At 38.7% G+C, this 18,909-nt stretch overlaps 2 protein-coding genes across 3 annotated transcripts; both read right to left on the bottom strand.

Annotated features, from left to right (window-relative positions):
* Nucleotides 1-115: 115 nt before the first annotated feature.
* LOC122352576 (eukaryotic peptide chain release factor subunit 1) lies at nucleotides 116-6,009 on the bottom strand. 2 transcript variants are annotated; one of them, XM_043250026.1, is made up of 11 exons: nucleotides 5,849-6,009; nucleotides 5,393-5,501; nucleotides 4,084-4,259; nucleotides 3,701-3,840; nucleotides 3,478-3,616; nucleotides 3,202-3,392; nucleotides 2,988-3,117; nucleotides 2,694-2,864; nucleotides 2,530-2,594; nucleotides 1,664-1,811; nucleotides 116-1,564 (listed from the first exon to the last, which is right to left on the bottom strand). In XM_043250026.1, exons 2-11 carry the CDS (start codon nucleotides 5,476-5,478, stop codon nucleotides 1,482-1,484), a joined length of 1,329 nt encoding a protein of 442 aa, XP_043105961.1. In that variant the 5' UTR covers nucleotides 5,479-5,501; nucleotides 5,849-6,009; the 3' UTR covers nucleotides 116-1,481. The 2 variants fall into 2 exon arrangements, with proteins under 2 accessions (XP_043105961.1, XP_043105962.1); XM_043250027.1 differs by having other exon boundaries at nucleotides 5,393-5,498; nucleotides 5,849-6,006.
* A 182-nt stretch (nucleotides 6,010-6,191) lies between these two features.
* On the bottom strand, nucleotides 6,192-18,909 carry LOC122352574 (short transient receptor potential channel 7-like). The gene is given in 15 exon segments (XM_043250022.1): nucleotides 6,192-7,861; nucleotides 8,013-8,088; nucleotides 8,163-8,240; nucleotides 8,319-8,540; nucleotides 8,631-8,826; nucleotides 10,020-10,284; nucleotides 10,497-10,730; nucleotides 11,490-11,706; nucleotides 11,809-11,973; nucleotides 12,050-12,232; nucleotides 13,881-14,098; nucleotides 14,101-14,200; nucleotides 14,202-14,604; nucleotides 14,606-14,641; nucleotides 18,398-18,909. Coding segments are annotated over 15 exon segments (2,922 nt in total). The 5' UTR covers nucleotides 18,787-18,909; the 3' UTR covers nucleotides 6,192-7,721.

Below are 18,909 nucleotides of genomic sequence, written 5' to 3'. Positions count from 1 at the left end.
TGACTTCCTCAACTTAACAAATAATCTCGTCTACCCCATAAAACCTAAGTAACGTTATATTAAATAAACGGCAAAAAAAAAAAATGCTCTCAAAATAAACAAGATATAAGTGCAATTTGCAAACAATGAGAACGTTTAATGTCTGTGTCCAGATGTAACAAATGATTTATACAAAATAGTGATGGATCAAAGAAAATGAGAAAATATACAACATAATATTCGCTAAAATATTGTGGGCCCGTGTTTTGGATCGTTTCTCCCCCCCTCTCTCCTTTTACATTATCGGTTTGCATGTTCGTTTAAGTAGGCGTCAAAACGCCAACCATGCCACAGTTGTTAAAAGGTTCAAAATATTGATTTGCAGCTTGTCTTTCTAAAACCAATCCGTTGTTAAAATATGACTGGACATAAATGCAAAGAACTTCGATGCTTGTAATCTGCGGCGGGTCAGACTCTGAGACGTGACTTTTAAAAAGGGAATTAAACAGCCGAACTGACATATACTCACTCACACATCACAGTTAACACAGTAACCCCCCCACCCCCACCCCATAATCGGTCCGAAAGGACATTCCCATGCATAAAGCCGTCGAATACCAATGAGTGCTGAAGGCTCGAGCTAAGATTTTATGTTCGGAAACAGCAGGAGGCTGAAGTTAGGGCCCGGATGCTGGTACACTGTGCTGTCATATCTCACAAACTGCAAAATTCAGGCACTCATATATAGTTTATTTTGAGAAGTAGCATCTCCTGGGGGCTGAGGAAAACAAGTGAGGGCAATGTACTGTGAAAGACGGTTCTCGGTCTTCAAGAAGGGATGGGTCCAGTTACTATATGGTCCATTTGAGAGCAAGAAACGCCTCAATGTGGGCACAATGCGATGGGAGGAGCAGGGTGTACCGCTGGCTCAGAGTGCATCACCACCACCACCAACCACCACACTGGTTTACAGCAGAAACAAGGCAACAAATCAAGTCTGGGCTAACCAGGAAATTAAAACGCAGGCCTGGCAATGGGCTCGAGGTGGCTAGAGGTAAGCAGTACAGATCTAATCATTTGCTACTGCTTTCTTCATACACTGAATAAGAGAAAATATAATACATTTGAATAAAATACAACAGCAGCAGATGCCATTATAAAAGGAGAGGCAAAAGGAAGAAAAGGAGTGCGATTAGAAGGGAAGAAAAAGTAGATCTGAAAGCCTAGAGTGTTTTCGTGAAGAGCTGAGGCAGGACAGGCAGACGGGCCACGGCCATGCTGTTGCGATGACCCGGTAATTAGTGGAGAGGAGAAAACTCAGTCTCTTCCAGTCCAGAGATGGAGTCGCTGTATTCTAAAGCCAGGGACACGCAGACCATCCGCCATCTTCTTAAATTCTTATTCTCCCTCCTGCTGATTCGATCTCCTTCGCTCCCCTGCCGTTCGCGGGGTAGGTGAAGGGGAAAAATCTTATATTTGAATTTTGTGTCAGTCCCGACTACCTAGTAGTCATCTAAATCAAAAAACTCATCGTCGTCTCCCTGGTACTCCATGCCTTGGAAGTCCACCCGGTACCGCAAGATTCCTGAAGAAAAAGAGAGGAAAAAAAAAAAGATTGACGCTAACATTCCCTACATAATGAATTTCCCTACAAATAATAATCTGTTCTCGTCGGAGCACTTACCACCGATGCCTCCAAAGCCTTTCACAAACTGTGAACCCTCCTGGCTTTTGTCTGTAACGATTTCCAGCGTGGCCCCGAACTTCTTGTAGTTATTGGCGAACCACTCAAGCAGCGGCATGCTCTCAATCAGCTCATGCTCCTGACCCGTCTAAAATAAGAATATACAGTACTGTTAACATTATACACCACCTGACTGAACACAACAGTGGCTAAAATGAGTTTTCTTCTTTAAAGGTTGATTTTAAAATGGCAAGAATTGCAGAATGTACAACACTCCTAAAAATATCGGTTCTTTATTGGCATCAATGGTTTAAATCATCCACTGAACCGTTCCATTTCACAAAAAAAAAAAAAAAAAATAAAAAAAAAAAAAAAATTCACTGACAGGTTCTTTGGGAAAAAATTATCCTTTATTTTTAACAGTTTAATATTTCACTCTTTTGCATGATGAGCTGTATGATATAACTATATAAGTTTGTGAGAAACTTCAAGATCATGTTCCAAGACCATCTGAGTTTATATCATATGAAACAGGGATCTAAAAATAAGACCTAAAATATTCTATACTGTAAGCACACGTGAGACATTTAAATCTTAGATTTTAGAAGCTGCAATGTATGACCCTGAGAATTGGTACTAATGGGCTGATGACAGTCTAAAGATCAAATCTTTCAACCCATATGCTGCTGATCTGATTTCAGGTCATGAAAATTGATCACTGGTTGCTGGAATATTGCACTTAAACTCTGCAAGAAAGTCGCTCGTGGAAAGGAGTCACATCTATTGCTGCTTCTACATTACTTTTTGAAATAAGTACGATTTGCTGAATCATCGAATCTTAATTTGATTGATGTGGTTTCACTTACCTCCTTGTCAGTGAAATGAGACTTGTCTTTTTCCTGTTCCGGTGTCAGATAGAGTATCTTTTCATCTGATTACAAACAAAAAAATGCAATTGAAATTAGAAAGTAAGCCTTTTATATTTTGCCAATATTTGGAGCATGAGAGTTCAGGGTGTGTGTGTGTATACCATTTTCTGGTGTAGTATTTTCTCCATGACAGCGTAGGACGTAACGCATAGTGTCCAGGTTCTCGTAAACTATAAGAATCTCCACCGCTCCCATCTCCAGCGCTTTGAGTGTGTCTTCAACTCCAAAACAATACTTCCCTGTGTCCTGACTGATCTCATCAAAGTATCGGCCTGAAATCAGAGACAAGTCACCACACAAGAAAAAAAAAAACCCGACACACACATATAGTCCAGTGTTTTAGTTCACAAAATGTTCCCCGCATGTCCACTTCCTTTATCAAGCCTGTTAACTACCTATTAGTTTCTTTTCTTGGATGAACTTGACATTGGACAGAACTTCTGCCGAAAGCTCAATGGCCTGGTTGAAACCGTTCTCTCCTCCATACGATATATCAACCAGCTTTAGGACCTTCGCTTGTAACCTCTACAGGAGCAGAAAACCCAAAGTCAGAAAACAAGACGACTGATTAATGAAGAGATCAAACCGTTTGATTCCATGAGAACATACCGGATCGAACATGTCCGACTGGCTGAGCTCCGTCTTGAAATCGGCCGATCCGGCGAGAACCAGTCCTGCCACGTTGACCTTGTCATTGGACACGAAGAGCTGCACAGCCGTCTCCGCTACCTTACGCACATAGTTGTGTCTCTTCTCCATCCTCAAACGTGCAAATCGAAGAGCGGACTGTCCTCCTCTACCTAGAGTTAAAGGAAACAAGCTTGTAAACACTAAATCCCATAAAAGAATAAAAATGGCCAAAGCAAGCGATTTGAAGATGTTTACCGTGTTTTTTAGGCAGGTCCACAGTAAATTTGTGCAACACCTCCCTTGTGTTGCCTTGTAAAGTCCCAAACAGGGCGCCACTACCATCAATCACAATGAAGCCGAACTTGCTGTCGTCTGACAGCAGAGCTGTTAGAGCCTGTGGATAAAACAAAAAAAAATTATATTAGGTGTTACATTGTTTTAGTACATAACATAGACCGAGCAGACAGACAGATCTTACCTCAGTATGGAACTTATTGTCACATAAATACAAGGATGTGTTGATTGGTTTAAAAGGCTCGAAATCAATGTTTACTTTCTTCTCTTTGCCTTCCTCTGTCACTATGGTGCCACAATACACCACCAGGCCATTAGGAGGCACTGCAAGATAAACAAGATTTACAAGAGGGGGATCAGGAGAGACCACACCTATTGAAAAGATTAAATCAGGCGCAACGCCCAGTCGTACCCACACATACATGGCAAATATATAGAAAGGACAGTTTAATGTTTAAACCGCACCATTTCGGAAAAGATAAATATACCAAGTGCAAGAAGATCCACTCATCTGAGAAGTTAAATGGCTGTGAAAGATCTTAGATGAAGTTACACCCATTTATTTACCTTTGTTGTAGAGTTTGAGTCTCTGCTGTACTGAGGTAATGGCTCCCAGCACCGAGAGTCTGTTGACTCTGCTCTTGATGTTCGAAGCTGTGCCGAACTCATCGGCCAACATCTTCGCCACACGAGAGATTTGATCCTTGGGTGGGATGATGAGGGAAATCATACTAGTGCCGTTTCTGAAAAGGAAACAATAAAACTTACATAACAGTACAAGAGCAAGCTAAGGCTTTCATGAACAAAATCAAAAAAAGTTGGTAAGATTTGCTTTTACTCCAGTATTCAGCGTCACACGATCCGTGAAGAAATCATCCTAATTTCGAACGTGCTGATTTGGTGCTTATGAAATACTTTAAACCAAATTATTATCATTGACGAAGACCATTATACTGCTTGATATCCTTATTGTCAACTGCTAATTTTGTTTCAGTAATCTTTGCCAAAAAAAATTTTTTGAAAACACAAATATAAACACCATCTCGCAAACGTAAAACTTTACAATGGAACTGTATAAACAATGTATCAAATAACCTAACTTTGTCATTAAGTGTTAATACGAAAAAATAAATAAATCAAACTGTTTATGAGTATACTGGTCGAGGGACATTACTTTCAGGTCAGCATAAAATAGTTCACTTAATTAATTTACATTGTTTCATAACCAAAAAGAAACGATGACCGAGGCTGTCATTCTGCTTAACCATTCACTTTCTTTGTAAAAAAGAAAGAACAAAAGAAGCGACCCTGTAAGTCCTTTACATTTTGCAACACGCTTTATTCTTCACAAAAGAACACCAACAAATTAAAGCGGTTCTGATCATCACGGCTATAAGAAAATGACAGAAAGTCACGAACTATAGTCGAGTGTTTGTATTACGCCACTAAACACTAAGACAGTATTCAACTACAACAATATTATTACGGCGATGTTAAAACGACGTCAAATTAAAAAAAATTACCAGAGAAACAAAACATGTAGCCTGTTTAGCATGGTTTCACCCATTTCACAAACGTCACCTCCATCAACTCATTTTAAGGCGTCATCGATAAAGCGTTTTCCGTTTCAAACGGCAACACACATAAACGTTCCCCCGTCTTTATCCCAAAGACAACATTATTATCGAAACGAAGAGCCGTACAGCGCGCGGTCTCTTTCTCCGTCCACCATGCTGCTCTCCCCAACAGCTGTTAGCAAGCTGGTTAGCATGTGGTCCCCCCCCAAAGAACGAAACGAATCGCGCATCGGAGATGCTACTGTTGGTCGCTCAACACCAGCGCACAAATCTAGAGGATCCGACGGAGCGAACCTCACCCTCTAGCCGCCTCAAGGCTTTTGATTAACTTCTTAATCTTCCAGATTTCCACGTTCCTGTCCGCTGCGCTGGGGTCGTCCGCCATCTTCCTCGCGCTGTCTGGACCTGCTGAAAAAGAGAATCCAACTTTAGCACGCTAGCGCCAAGTGCTCGATTAGCAGCCTTTTTCGATGCGGATCGTGCGCGATTGGCATCCGAAAAGACCGACCGGGGATGGGACGGGATTGTTATTTTATTAAAAGAAGGTCTGTTTGCTGTGGGCGGAAAGAAAACGCGACCAAAGTTGGACACGCTAACTGGCTAAAGCAGCCCTGCGCGCGGGCCTCTCGCGCCGAGAACATCCCTGCCACGCGCCGATCGCGCGAAACCACCCTTTAGCTACGAAATTATTTTTTTTAGCACGTGGTCTGTTCTCGGAGCGATTTTAACAGCGGACATCGTCGCAACGTACTCACAGACTAGAATGATCCGCTCCGCCGCGTCCGTACGGCAGTTACTTTGTGGTCCACAGCTCGCTCGCCGCTGTTTCTCAGTGACGTGATACACTTATCGTTAGCAGCCGGTTTGGTCTTGCTGCGCGTGGTGCTTCGGTGGAGGCTCACGTGGGGGGAAAGGCAGAATTTCCATTTAGTATCACTTCCTGAAAACGCCGCGCACGGGGGAGTATTTGGAGCTCTGTGATTGGAGGACTTTGCTGTCGAACAAAAAGGGAGGAACGATGGCTTTTTTTATTATTTATTTAATTTTAAAATTTAGTTTAATGCTTTATTTAGTGACAGCCAGTTCAGTAACCAGCAGCGTAACTAATTTTTTACTAATAATTATTCAGTAATAATTTTAAAACAGCTAGTTACTTTCGATGCCCTAACCCCTGCTGATTTAAAATCCAATAATCCTTTAATAAATTTTATATAAAAAATTATATTCAGTGGATATTGCCATTACATTGAGTCAGGAGAAAAGATGATCTGAACACTTGTGGTATTGCATTACATGGCCCACCCACATTCCTTTGAACCCGATGTAATTCAGTAAAATCTTTCTAGAGAAATATACTCTGGAGCTTGAAGGAAAAGTAATGTAATTAGTAGTGCAAGTAATAACTATTTCCAGAAAGCAATGAGTAACATAATTATTTTAATTTTGAATGGAGCAACTAATAAGCAACACAAATGGTGACAAATCATATAACAAATCGATACAAAATAACAATTATGGTAACAATAAGCACTTAATTAATAAAAAGAAATTAATTAATAAAATGAAGAGCTATACAGGCTATGGTAGTTTCAGTTTAATAACAATAATAACAATAACAGTGTAATAACAATAATACTCTTTAATTTCTTCAAAATAAAACACTTTTGACAGTTTTATAAGATACACCCTTCTGTTTTAAACGCACGCTTATTTTTGGTTTGTTTCAAAACTGCATCCCTGCGAGAAAAAGTGTACGTTTGTTTAAACATATGCTACTATTGAAAAATGCCATCAATAACTCGGGTATAAGCAGGCACTTTTAATATTTTATTTTCAAACTGAAATATGACAATACATCGTCATAACAGTCAGTACTAACACACACAGCCCCGTTGTTTTTATCCACTTCTACTTTGCATAAAGAAAACCAAGCCTTCCATTAGGACCATTTGCATTGTGTGTTTTTTTGTTTGTTTTTTTGAGAAATGAAAATTTATTTTACTGCGTTACAGTCTTGGAAGGGAAACATAGTTATCTTTCTTGTAAAACCTTTAACAGTCTTAAAAAAAAAGGCTTCATTTTCTCCCGACAAAATATAATTCTATATTTCTTCATGATACACAATTTAAAAAGTGTGTGCGTAAGAACGAGAAAGGTATTATTGCGCATTATTATTACTATATTATTATTGCATATTATAATATTATCTCCGTCCAGATCCTGGAGTTTTTCCACCATGCACATTTTGGATGTCTACCTTATTAAAAAAACACATTGTTATCATTAACTCATGTGCCAAGCCTCCTTGATCATAATGTGCAGCTCTGGGATACTGAGAACTAATGTCAGAACTAGCACATTTAGCTCTTGTTGTCATTTTAATAATATAGATATTGTGATAATACGTCCATTTGAATTTATTATTATTCTACAGCACTGTGTCTCTCCTGCGTCATTAAATTATTAAATTATTAAATTGCATCCTACACCACAAACCACACCTTCACAAACCGATGTCTAAAACGGATTACGTTTTAAGACTTTAAAGTTTTTATCTAAACTAAATATTTCAGCAGATCCAGACTCGGTCCAGGACACTCTCGGCTAGAATCACAAGAGTTTCGTTTCTCATGGTCTCTTTGCTCCTTTGCTGAGTTTGTCTCCGAGCTCCTGAATCAGCTCAGCGAGTTCTTCAGTGGCCTGCGACTTTTCCTCCAGGAGCTCATAGCGGAGGCTGGAAATGTCCTGCTTGATTTCCTTCAGCTCACCTGAAAAAAAGGGCTTCGAGTAAAAACCTGGCACCAAAACCGCAGTTACGGCCGTTTTTAACACTTTTTACGGTTTATTGCTTGACATCAATCCAAGAAACGTGTTTAGAGCCGCGCAAGAGACACTAATAGATGAATAAACGAGTCTCACCTTCATTGATCTCATCACTTTCGCTGTCAATTTGGGCTTTTAGGACATACCGCTTGATGAGACGCTTCATGAGTTTCTGTTGGAACGACATTTCGCCATGAAGATTTGTGTACGTTATCGTTTTGGGATAAAAAAAAAATCAATCGGTACCTGATATCTTGTGGGGTGTTTGATAGGATTTCTAACCGTGAAGCCTTCCTGTGCGTGGTAAGGCTGAAACCGACGAAGCTGGAGAGATATCATAATTACAAAAAAGCTGCGATTTCTACATTTCGACAGTTCCAAAAACCCTCGCTGATCTCTAACCTTAGAGCGTGAATTGGCCGTTCCCACGTCCTGCTGGCTGCTGTTGCCACGAACCCTGGCCTTGCATAAACTCACTAGGCATGCTTTGGTGCGCTGAGCCATGTAATAGAAGGATTTGGGGCTGGGCATTAGATTAAAGGGGGGTGGAAGAGTGCTGCCTTCATCAAAATAGGAGAGCCACAGCTTTGCACGAGCAAACTTCCATTCTACGTCAGCGTCCTCCTGTTCTCGCACACACAAACGCGTCACACAAACTGTCCTGGAGAGTATTGTTAGTTATTATTAGTGTTTTGGGAAGTGCTTTCGTCTCACCTCAATCTCCTGGTATGAGTGGTTGATCATGGCTATGAGCATGTTGAGCAGAACCACCACCATTGTGACGTTATAGACCCCGTAGAGCACATAACCAATGTTCTCGATGAACTTATGATCGTACTTCAGAACCACGGAGATCACCTCAGATAAACCAAAGATGGACCAGAACAGTGTTTTAAAGCTTTCCTCGACCCTGAGACAGATACGTACAAGTAAAACGTTATTTCAATGCAAAAAATACGAAATTCAATACAAAAGTGTATCGTGTATTCATTGGTATATAAATATATATACAATTTTTCTGTCACACTATAGGACACATTGATATGTCAACTACTCAAATATATATATGCATGTGTGTATATATATATATGTGTGTGTGTGTGTGTGTGTGTGTGTGTGTGTACACACCCTGACCCCTAACAGTAGTGTATATTATATCAGATAGTATATTGTTAGGAAACCTTGTCCTGTTCTTTTTAACCTTTTATTGATTAAAGAATCCTGAAAAAAGTGTCAGTCACAATAATAAAAAATTATTAAGCAGCCAAAGCAGTTCCCAGCAGGATCATGTGATACTGGAGCAATAAAGCTAAAAATTCAGCTTTGTATTACATTTTAAATTAAAATTATATTTCGTAATATTTGTTTTCTGTACTTTTGATTAAATAACTTCAGCCTTGATGAGCATAATGTCTTTAGAAACCATAAAAATCTTACTGATTTCAAACTTTTGAGTGGTATTGTATGATACACACACACACACACACACACACACACACACACACACACAATATATATACAGTTGTATAGAAATTAATTTGAGAGCTGAGGAAAAGATTTTTATGCTCAACAAATTAAAAATAATATTACAATTTAAAATACCTTAGTTATACATATATATATATATATATATATATATATATATATATATATATATATATATATATATATATATATATATATATATATATATATATATATATATATATATAATATATTTATACATTCATATATATATATATATATACTGACTTCCTGCTCAAGAAATGTTTTCTATTATCAATACTGAACATTTTTGCTATTTATCATTTTTAAATTGTTTTGCAACATATATATTTACTGTCACCTTCATACAAATTTATGTGTCTCTTGTTGGATGAACTAACTAATTTCTATAAGAAAAAGAGAGAGAGAAAGAATGACCCTAAACATATGTTCCTATAATTCAAATATACCAATTTTCAGTCTGACAGTCTCTGGGCTTAAATTAAATCCCTGAACATTCTGCAAAACATCTACTTTTGTGTTTCGTGTAAAAGCTTCTAATATGTATCAAACCAATGAGAAATAAATGATATGTCATTGTTACTTTTTTGGACTTACGTGGTAAAAGCAGGATTGTATTTAGCCCCCAAGTAGTAGGAATACAAATTAAACATGCCGATCATGAAGGCGAGGAAGACCATGATGAAGATGACCATGAATTTAAAAATATCCTTCACAGTGCGCCCAAGAGATATTTGCAAGGGTCCAAAACTCTCGTTGGCCGGCAGAACGTACGCAATACGTGAAAAACTGAGCACCACAGCGATGGAGTACAAGCCCTCGGAGATGAGCTGAGGATCTGAGGGAAGCCACCTGTTCCTGGCTGAGAGAGAAGAGGCATTTTTGGTGTCACCACATGATGGCAGCATTTTATTTCGTTTCAGACAGCTGCGAGAAAGTCAGTGCAGAATGCATAACCGTATGAGAGAGAGAACAGAAATCGATGTTCTGGTCGTTTATACGGATAAAGTATGTTACAGATCACTTTAGATTTTTATTTACTGAATATATAGATTCTTTGTTTTTGCGACGTACCATAAGTGAAGTAGGCCACGTCTTCTGGTAACGAGGCATTGATCAGATCTGCGTTAGTCACGTACAAATCCACATAGAGCTGTGCATGGGAGGCTTGCAGGAAAGCCATGAACCGCGCGGTGTATGACGCCACGAACACCGACAGCATCCCGAAGTCTAACACGTTCCACAAATGCATGATGTATTCTCGTGGTCCGTCGGCCCAAACCTCCTTACACTCCGTCCAGATCATTCCTGATCAGGGCAATCAGAGAAAAGAAATACATTTTTCCTGCTTTAAATATGACATAATGTATTACAGATTAAGAACAAAAGTTTTTATTTATTTTCTTTATTTGCCACCAAAGCTGCATTTATTTGATTAAAAATCTAGTAAAAATGTAAGCATGTGAAATATAATAACAGTTTAACAGATATATTATATATATATTATCAGTGTTTGAAACAGTTGTTCGGCCTATACTGTAAACCTATTCTCCTTTTTAAACAATAATAGGGCCCTATAACACATAAAACATTAATTTAATTAATCCTAATCAAATGAAAATTAAACCTTTTTATTTTTTGGCAATAAAAAAATAACTGTTAAAAAAAACTGGATGATGACACCAGAGCTGCTTTAGAGATTCACTGAATTAATTCCTCAAGTTATTGCACTAAACTGAAACAAAATGATCTGACTTTAATGGAACAATTGCTCATTTAATATTGTCATGCTGATTTTTATCAATTGCTCATTTAATATTGTCATGCTTTTATCACGGCAGTTTTGCATGCACCAACATAAGCAAAACCTTACAAAACGACGCAATCGTGTCTATAAATTCCTATTCGCAAGATTCGATTCCATCTATGAAATTAGAGCAATGTTAAATGTGAAAACTGTGCACTCGCCTGCCTCCGGGGTGTTCTGAGTGCTACTTAGTAAGAGATTTCCTATTTTATTCACTTTTTGACCCAGGGTTATGTTCCGCATGCCTGACTGATACTTACCCAGCACCCATTCCATTATCAACATCTCTGTCCACGAGAACTGAGTGGTTTTAATGCGAAAGATCTGCCGTGGATGATCAGTGATGGTTTCGTTAGGAAGGTTTTTGACCCCCGAAAAGCGGTCGGACGCATTGAGGACCAGAAGACATAGGAAGAGGGTGAACGAGACGGCGTGAGCTACAAATTTCATAAAGGGACTGCGGAGGACCTGGCCCACCTGGAGTAAAGAGCAAACGCAGGAATACATTTAACAATGGAGGAAAAAGAGAAGTCTGCCCAATGTTATTAAATGAATTGATTCTGAATGATGATGATGTACCTTGCTGCAGGGCATAATCCAATATGCAATAGCAAGAAATGGCAGGCCAACCATCACTCCCAGCACTGTCCAACACTTCACGCCGATTGACTGCTGCCTAAGGCCTGATAGATTCTCATACCACAGCGTCAGTAACTGCTGCTGGCAGTTCGGATGAGCCACAAACTGCAGGGACAGCATTGAATTAGACATTGTCTTTGGAAACCACTTCCGATAAAGTCTACGAATCATTCCCCAGTACCTTCTTCACTTCATATTTAATGGCCAGTTTGACCCGGCTAAGGCAAGGGCGATGGTGTTCGCTCAGGGGGTTCTGGTCCACATCTCCATTCAAAATGGCATCCACCTCCTCTGTGTTCCTGCAGAGATCCAGAACGCCGACCACAAAGTCCTTACACTGCATGGAGAGCTTCCTGTAGTCATTCTGAAACAAAACAGAGCGACAGTTTTATGACTTCGGGCGGGCTATTAATCACTTGTAAAAAATAATCTACTCCAATTGGGACCCAAATTGCAGTGAACGCTCTGCTGTGAAAGACACGGACATGTGCGAACTCATGAAAGTCCCATGTCGCACCTCCAAATGGAAGTCTGATTGATGTTTGCATCAGATCTCCTCAAACAGAAATGTACCTAATGGAGGGCACCCACGAGAAGCCCATCTCGCTAATTATAGCATGGCAGTGGTTTAGGAGAACAAACATTTTATGCGGAATTACAGAAGCGGAATCACTGATACGCCATTACAACTGTCAAAGTGATCGTCTGTAGAGAAAAACGGTGATGAGAGAATAATAACGGGGTGATTACAGGAAGCTCTCGATGGAGCAGTTTCAATTAATAGCTCACTAACCACAATAAGGGAGAAACTGTCTGGATTTGAGAACTCCTGATTAGATATTTCCCAGAGTGGAGTTCGGTGAAGAACTTTCCCCTACATAGTTAAGTATAAAACAACACACATCGCGAAGCGCGTGAAGCTCTCTGGAGAAACGTTTTCGTTTTGGAAAAATGTTGTGTGGAGAGATTCTACTGAACCAGAAACTGTCATCGAACAGCCTCTAATTTATAATGAGGATAATCTCAAGGGTGGGAAATTGGTTTTCCTGTGGAATAATCTGCTGGTCTGCTAGCTCGAATGAGTGTAGACGTTTCTTTCAGAGAGACGCAGCTCGTTACAGGGCCATGAGCACACTTTTCACAATTGGACACTTCCTGGATTAACTGAGAAACTGTGCTTTGAAATAATGAGTTTCTATTATATATATATATATATATATATATATATATATATATATATATATATATATATATATATATATATATATATATATATATATATATATTATCACTATGTATATAATCACTATGTATAATTCTGACTCTCTGTTAGGTCCATGTAATAATTTCAGGATGGTAAGAGATAGAGAGGTTTATTACTATGTCATATAACTATTTGATTTTTATAATCATATGTCATTATAATTATGACAAAAAGCAAAGATTATCATAAAAAGCTATAAAGACATGTGAAAATTGAAGTGAAAATTTTACGATAAAAAGTCAACAAAAGACAAACAATTAAATTATAACAAAAGGTTGATACTGACATTAAAGATTAAAACTTTTTTCATACTCATGAACTGATGATTTATGATTTTTGTCAATATATTATAATAATATCGCAAACATAATTGGTCATAATTATGACTTTTAATCTCAGAAATTAATTCATATCTCATAATCATGGCTTTTTATGTCATAATGTTATTGTTTTCATTTCTTTATTCTATTTTTGGATTTATTGATTGTGTTTCCTTATGTTTCCTTATGTTGTTCCAAACCTGTATGAACCTTTTTCTTCTGTGGAACACAAAAAAGTTACCTTGAAGAATGTCAGCAGCCATAAAAAAAACTTATTCTACGCCCCACAGAAGACACACAGTATATATAAAGATATATACTGTCCTTTTTCATTTCAACACAACACAAACTCCTAGTGTATCCTGTGAATTCGGCCCTTTGATTTTGATTGACACCTCCAGATAGAGTGTCTCCGTGCACCTCCTCACCTTAAATTCAGTCTGGATGTTGGCGAGTTGTGCCAGCTCATTGCTGAGCTCCAGAGCCGTGAGCACAGGGTCTTCGCTAGACAGTGACAGATATGCAGCGCTGGCGAGGCCTTTATAGGCGTTCATCCTCGATCGCGAATGGCTGAAAGAATCCTGCTTCTGTTTCTCCGCACACTCGCCGCACTTGCAGAAATAGTCGTGGGGTTTCTCAATGCGAGCCCCTTGAGTAACAAAATGTGCACGATCTCGCACTCCTTGCAGTGGGCCGCTAGAATCATAGGCGTGACATCCTGGGAAAAGCGAGTCCCGTCTTCATCGTGACGCGTAGAAGTCGTCGTCTCGTAGCTGTTGCTCCAGGGGACTCAGAGTCAGACGGAGGCCACCTTCGAATGCCGGATGGGCTAAGATGGCCTCTACTATCCGCACGTAGCCTTTGCTGATGGCTAACAGCAGGGCATCACCCACTCGCGCCAGCCCTTCTTTCTTCAACAACAGTTCTGTGACCTCCAAGTGTTCGTTCCCTACAGCGAGCTGCAACGCATTCTGACCCATGTAGTCCACACAGTTCACATTCAAAGTCTTGGACTCTTCAAGCATCTTACGGACCACGGGGATGTTTCCATACTCTGCAGCGTCTAGGAAACGTTCCTCCTCTTCGGTCAGACTGGTGCCTCTCTCGCTGAACATGTAAGCGGGGCCACGGACGGCCTGCCGCGGCACTCTCTCTCAGGGTGGTATGTCTGCGCTGAATGGCCTCAAAGCTGCAAAAGCCAGAAAATGATGATGCATTGCTGATATATATATATATATATATATATATATATATATATATATATATATATATATATATATATATACGCTCAGAGTTTTAGACAAGTGACACTGAAGACATTTATAACGTTATAAAAAATAAATGGGTCACATACATTTATTTAAACTTTCTGTCGTTCCAAACTTGTAAGACCTTTATTCATCTTCACACACAAATTGAGATATTGTCTGATGCATTGTGAAAGCTCCCTGACCCTTCCATAGACAACAATGTAATTATCACGATCAAGGTGCCGGGCCCTCATTTATCAACAGTGCGTACAAGAAAAGTTTCATACAAAGTGTGAGATCTATCAACTTGTACTTATATGTAGAAATGTGTGTAAATATAAGCACACCTCAGTAAGCATGTTTATAGAGAATCTAGTGGTAGAATAGCGACACTACACACACAAAAAAACATTTAAAAGGTTACCTCATCCCAAAATGTAAATGTTGTGATTAATCATTTACCCCCATGTCGTTCCAAACCTTTAAAAGCTTTGTTCGTCTTAAGATATTTTGGATGAAAACCACGAGGCTTGTGACTGTCCCATTGACTGCCAAACAATTGTCATTGTCAAGGTGAAGAAAAGCATGAAGGACTTTGTTTGAATGATGCATTTGCCAAACGTAATATTATGAAGCTGCGAGAATACTTTTTTGTACTGAAAGAAAACAAAAATAACAACTTTATTCAAAGATTCGGCACGTAATGTCAACGTAGCACCATTTTGGAGAGCGGACATTATGTACACAAGTTCTGTGTTATGAAAAGATATGTCCATTGTGTCTAACACAGAACTGTGTATGTTATTTTTTGGGTAAAATTGGTAAATATGTCACCTCAGGGGTTCAATCATAACACAAAGGTGTATCCTTAAAAATAAGAATAAATCCATATTTCTATTTTCTTTGCATACAAAAAGTATTCTCGCTACTTTGAACCCTGGATGTCACTTTAGCAATCTCCTTGCTACGTTTCTTGACTTTGATTGTATTATAAATTACTGTCTATGGGAGAGTTCAGAGAGCTCTCAGAATTCACCAAAACATTTTTAATTTTTTGTTCCGAAGATAAACAAAAGCCTTATAAGTTTGGAAGGAGATTAGGGTGAGTAATGACAGAACGTTCATTTTTAGGTGAACTATACCTTTACCTATGTTTCTTGAGCACCAAATCTGCACACTAGAATCATTTCTGAAGGAACGTGTAATAATATTTTTAAATATTAGTGTTGTATTTATTGATGTAATGCAAACTTTTAGTGCATAGATGTTTTTTAAAGACCTTGACACACATGGGTCACACAGGGTCTGCTTTTATAAGAAACAATCTATAATAAATCTATTAATAAGGTTTATTCAACCTTTTCAGTTAAGTTTGGTTCTTCCTTATGAAAACAGGACAGTTGTATCAACCAAGCATTTCTGCTTTTAACCCCCTAAAAAAATAATACGATTGATTATAATGCTGAAATTAAACACATCACAGAGATAAATTCAAGTCAACGTATGCATTGAACTGCATTTGAATGTATTTTTTTTAGGAAATTAGATTTTCAAGACAATTAATCACACGAATGACCCACAGGTAGCGTTACTGTTAGCTTTCTTCAGCTATTACAGACCTCCTTGAATCAACCAAACGCTACACGACTTTACAGTACGAGAGCATAAATTTCAGCGGTGGTCAATGAGATCAATGCAGACGGACTTCTAATTACACGCATCCTTTACTAGAGCTTCATCTCATTACAGAAACCTGTTAAGAACAGATGTTCCTAACGTCATACAGTGCGATCTTCACCTCAGGACTTCCTTCATTTACTTTATCAAATTAGCCAGAGCTGCTTTGTACTGTCAGCTTCCCTTATGCTTAAAAAGACTTCAAAGACGCCGAGGTAGTTAAATCGTAAACAGGTTATATTCAAACAAAAGCCAGGTAGACAGCGACGGATGAAATCTAATTTTATCCCATTTGGCAAGAGCCTCGGCGCAAATCGTACTGCGCTACGTATCGCAATTGCGGGTGTCACTTTGAATAAAACTCATCGCTTGCTTCACGACGCGATAAATCAAACACCGCGATTCTGCAGCGTCCAAAATGGCATTTTGTTCCATCTCCAAATCTTTACTGATCGGTTTTCGCGGAGCGCGGGGGAAGGGATTCATGAGCTTGCAAACGCATCTGTCAATGGCTCTGAAATTAAACGAGATTGAAATAAACAGGCTAAATTATTTATGTTTCAATACGGTCTGCGTGAACTGTGTCAATCTAATAACTGCAATGTTCATTCGTGAGAAGGCCAAGGAGGTATTGCTGCTCTTTCGCAGCTCAGGAGACTTAATGGAGTTTGTCTCAGATGTTTCTGTTAAAAGTCCTAAACGAGACGACTGTTCGCATGAAGTAAAAGTATGAAATTATATGTCTACCTTGCATCAGATGATTTGGTCTTGGTGGAATTTTTGAAATGCACTCTTCAAAGTTTGTAGCTACAATTTAATTGTATTTATTTATTTATTTTTTGAAAGAACTGTCTTCACCAAGCCTGCATTTGATCAAAATAATGCTCTGTAATTTATCCCTGTGATAATAAAACAGGATTTTCCAGTCTTCGTTGTCGAACGATTTGTTGCTCATGAAACATTTCTTATAATTTTTGATGTTGAAAACAGTTGTGCTGCTTAATAATGTTGCGGAAACTGTGACACTTTTTTTTTTCAGGATTCTTTAACGAATAGAAAGAACAAAATTGAAATGAAAACATTAAACAACTTCTGCAGCATTCTAAATGTCTTTACTGTTACTTTTGATCAATATAGTGTGTGCCGGCTTAAAAGATTCTTTTGAAACTCACGCTTTGCTCTGTTGCTCTCATCACTACATATTTGTATCTATATTAATATTTAGAACTACATAACCAAGATATTTAATAACGTCTGCTGTCGGGAGGTGTTGGGAATTTATCACACATTATGCTTCACAATAGTATACTCATTAACTCATTATAGTTAAAATGATAAAAAAAAACCCCCACAAAAAATAAACTATATATATATACACACACACCCAAACACACACACACACATATATATATATATATATATATATATATATATATATATATATATATATATATATATATATATATATATATATATATATATATTATTATTATTATTTTTATTTATTTTAATTTTTTTCCTAGCACACACTTATCATTTTGCTTCAGTGATACATGAAATGGGGCCATATGGGCCCAACTGGAACTTTGAGAGTCCCACCATACACTGGCTTTATGAGATGGACTACTGAAAAATTATTTCAAATTATTTTATTAATTACTTAAAACATTTAAATAAATAAAAATGTGGTACAGAGATTGACTATTTAAATAATAATAATAATAATAATAATAATAATAATAATAATAATTTTCACCAGCCATTAGTCCAGGATCCTTCAAAAAAAAAATAATAATAAACTTTATTATTTATTTCCATTTAGAGATTTTCATATGCTGAGTGACTGAGGTAAATCTAATCTATAAGCACAAATAGAGGCCTTTTAAAAACGAAACAAATGATAAATGAATACGTTTAAACTACTTCTAAATCACCTGAAACGCATGTCAACTTGTCCAACGGCAATTTGATTCCTTTTCCACGTCACATTGTTGTATTTTCGTTTATTTTCTACTTACGAATAGTGCGAGTTGCTCTCGTGAGGATGCCAGTGATGGTGCACGTGATAGTCCAGGTCGTCATCGCTGTCGAACAACCTGTGCGCGTGATGGCCGAACTCATGTCTGGATCCCTCCGCTGCCTCCGCCTTGACGGGGTCGTTTTCTACAAGAGCTCCAGGCAGAGTCATACACCTGTTCAGCGCAGGTCTGTCGGGGCGAAGGCAGGCGTTTCTGTGACTGTGGGCAAACTCTTCTCCGTGAGCGTCGGGCGCGCCTCGCTCGGTCTCCGCGGCGGCGGCGGCAGCGTCTCCCGCCGAGAGCGCCAGCGGGATGGTGCAAAGAGCGGCGTGAGACATGATGAACTGCTCTTTGGCGTGCATGTCGCGGTCGTCTCTCTCATTCGGCATTTTGAGAACAAACGAGCTCCAGGTCAGCGAGAGACTCGATCAACGTCATGGTCTGCAACAAGTGTGACGGCCAGTTTGTAAAACAGCACTTTTTCTTCAGGTTCTCCCTCCCAGACCCTTCAG

This window comes from Puntigrus tetrazona, chromosome 10 (genome assembly GCF_018831695.1).
Source record: "Puntigrus tetrazona isolate hp1 chromosome 10, ASM1883169v1, whole genome shotgun sequence".
Lineage (NCBI taxonomy): Eukaryota > Metazoa > Chordata > Actinopteri > Cypriniformes > Cyprinidae > Puntigrus > Puntigrus tetrazona.
The sequence above is the reverse complement of the archived record's forward strand: the minus strand, read 5'-3'. Positions and strand labels throughout refer to the sequence as shown.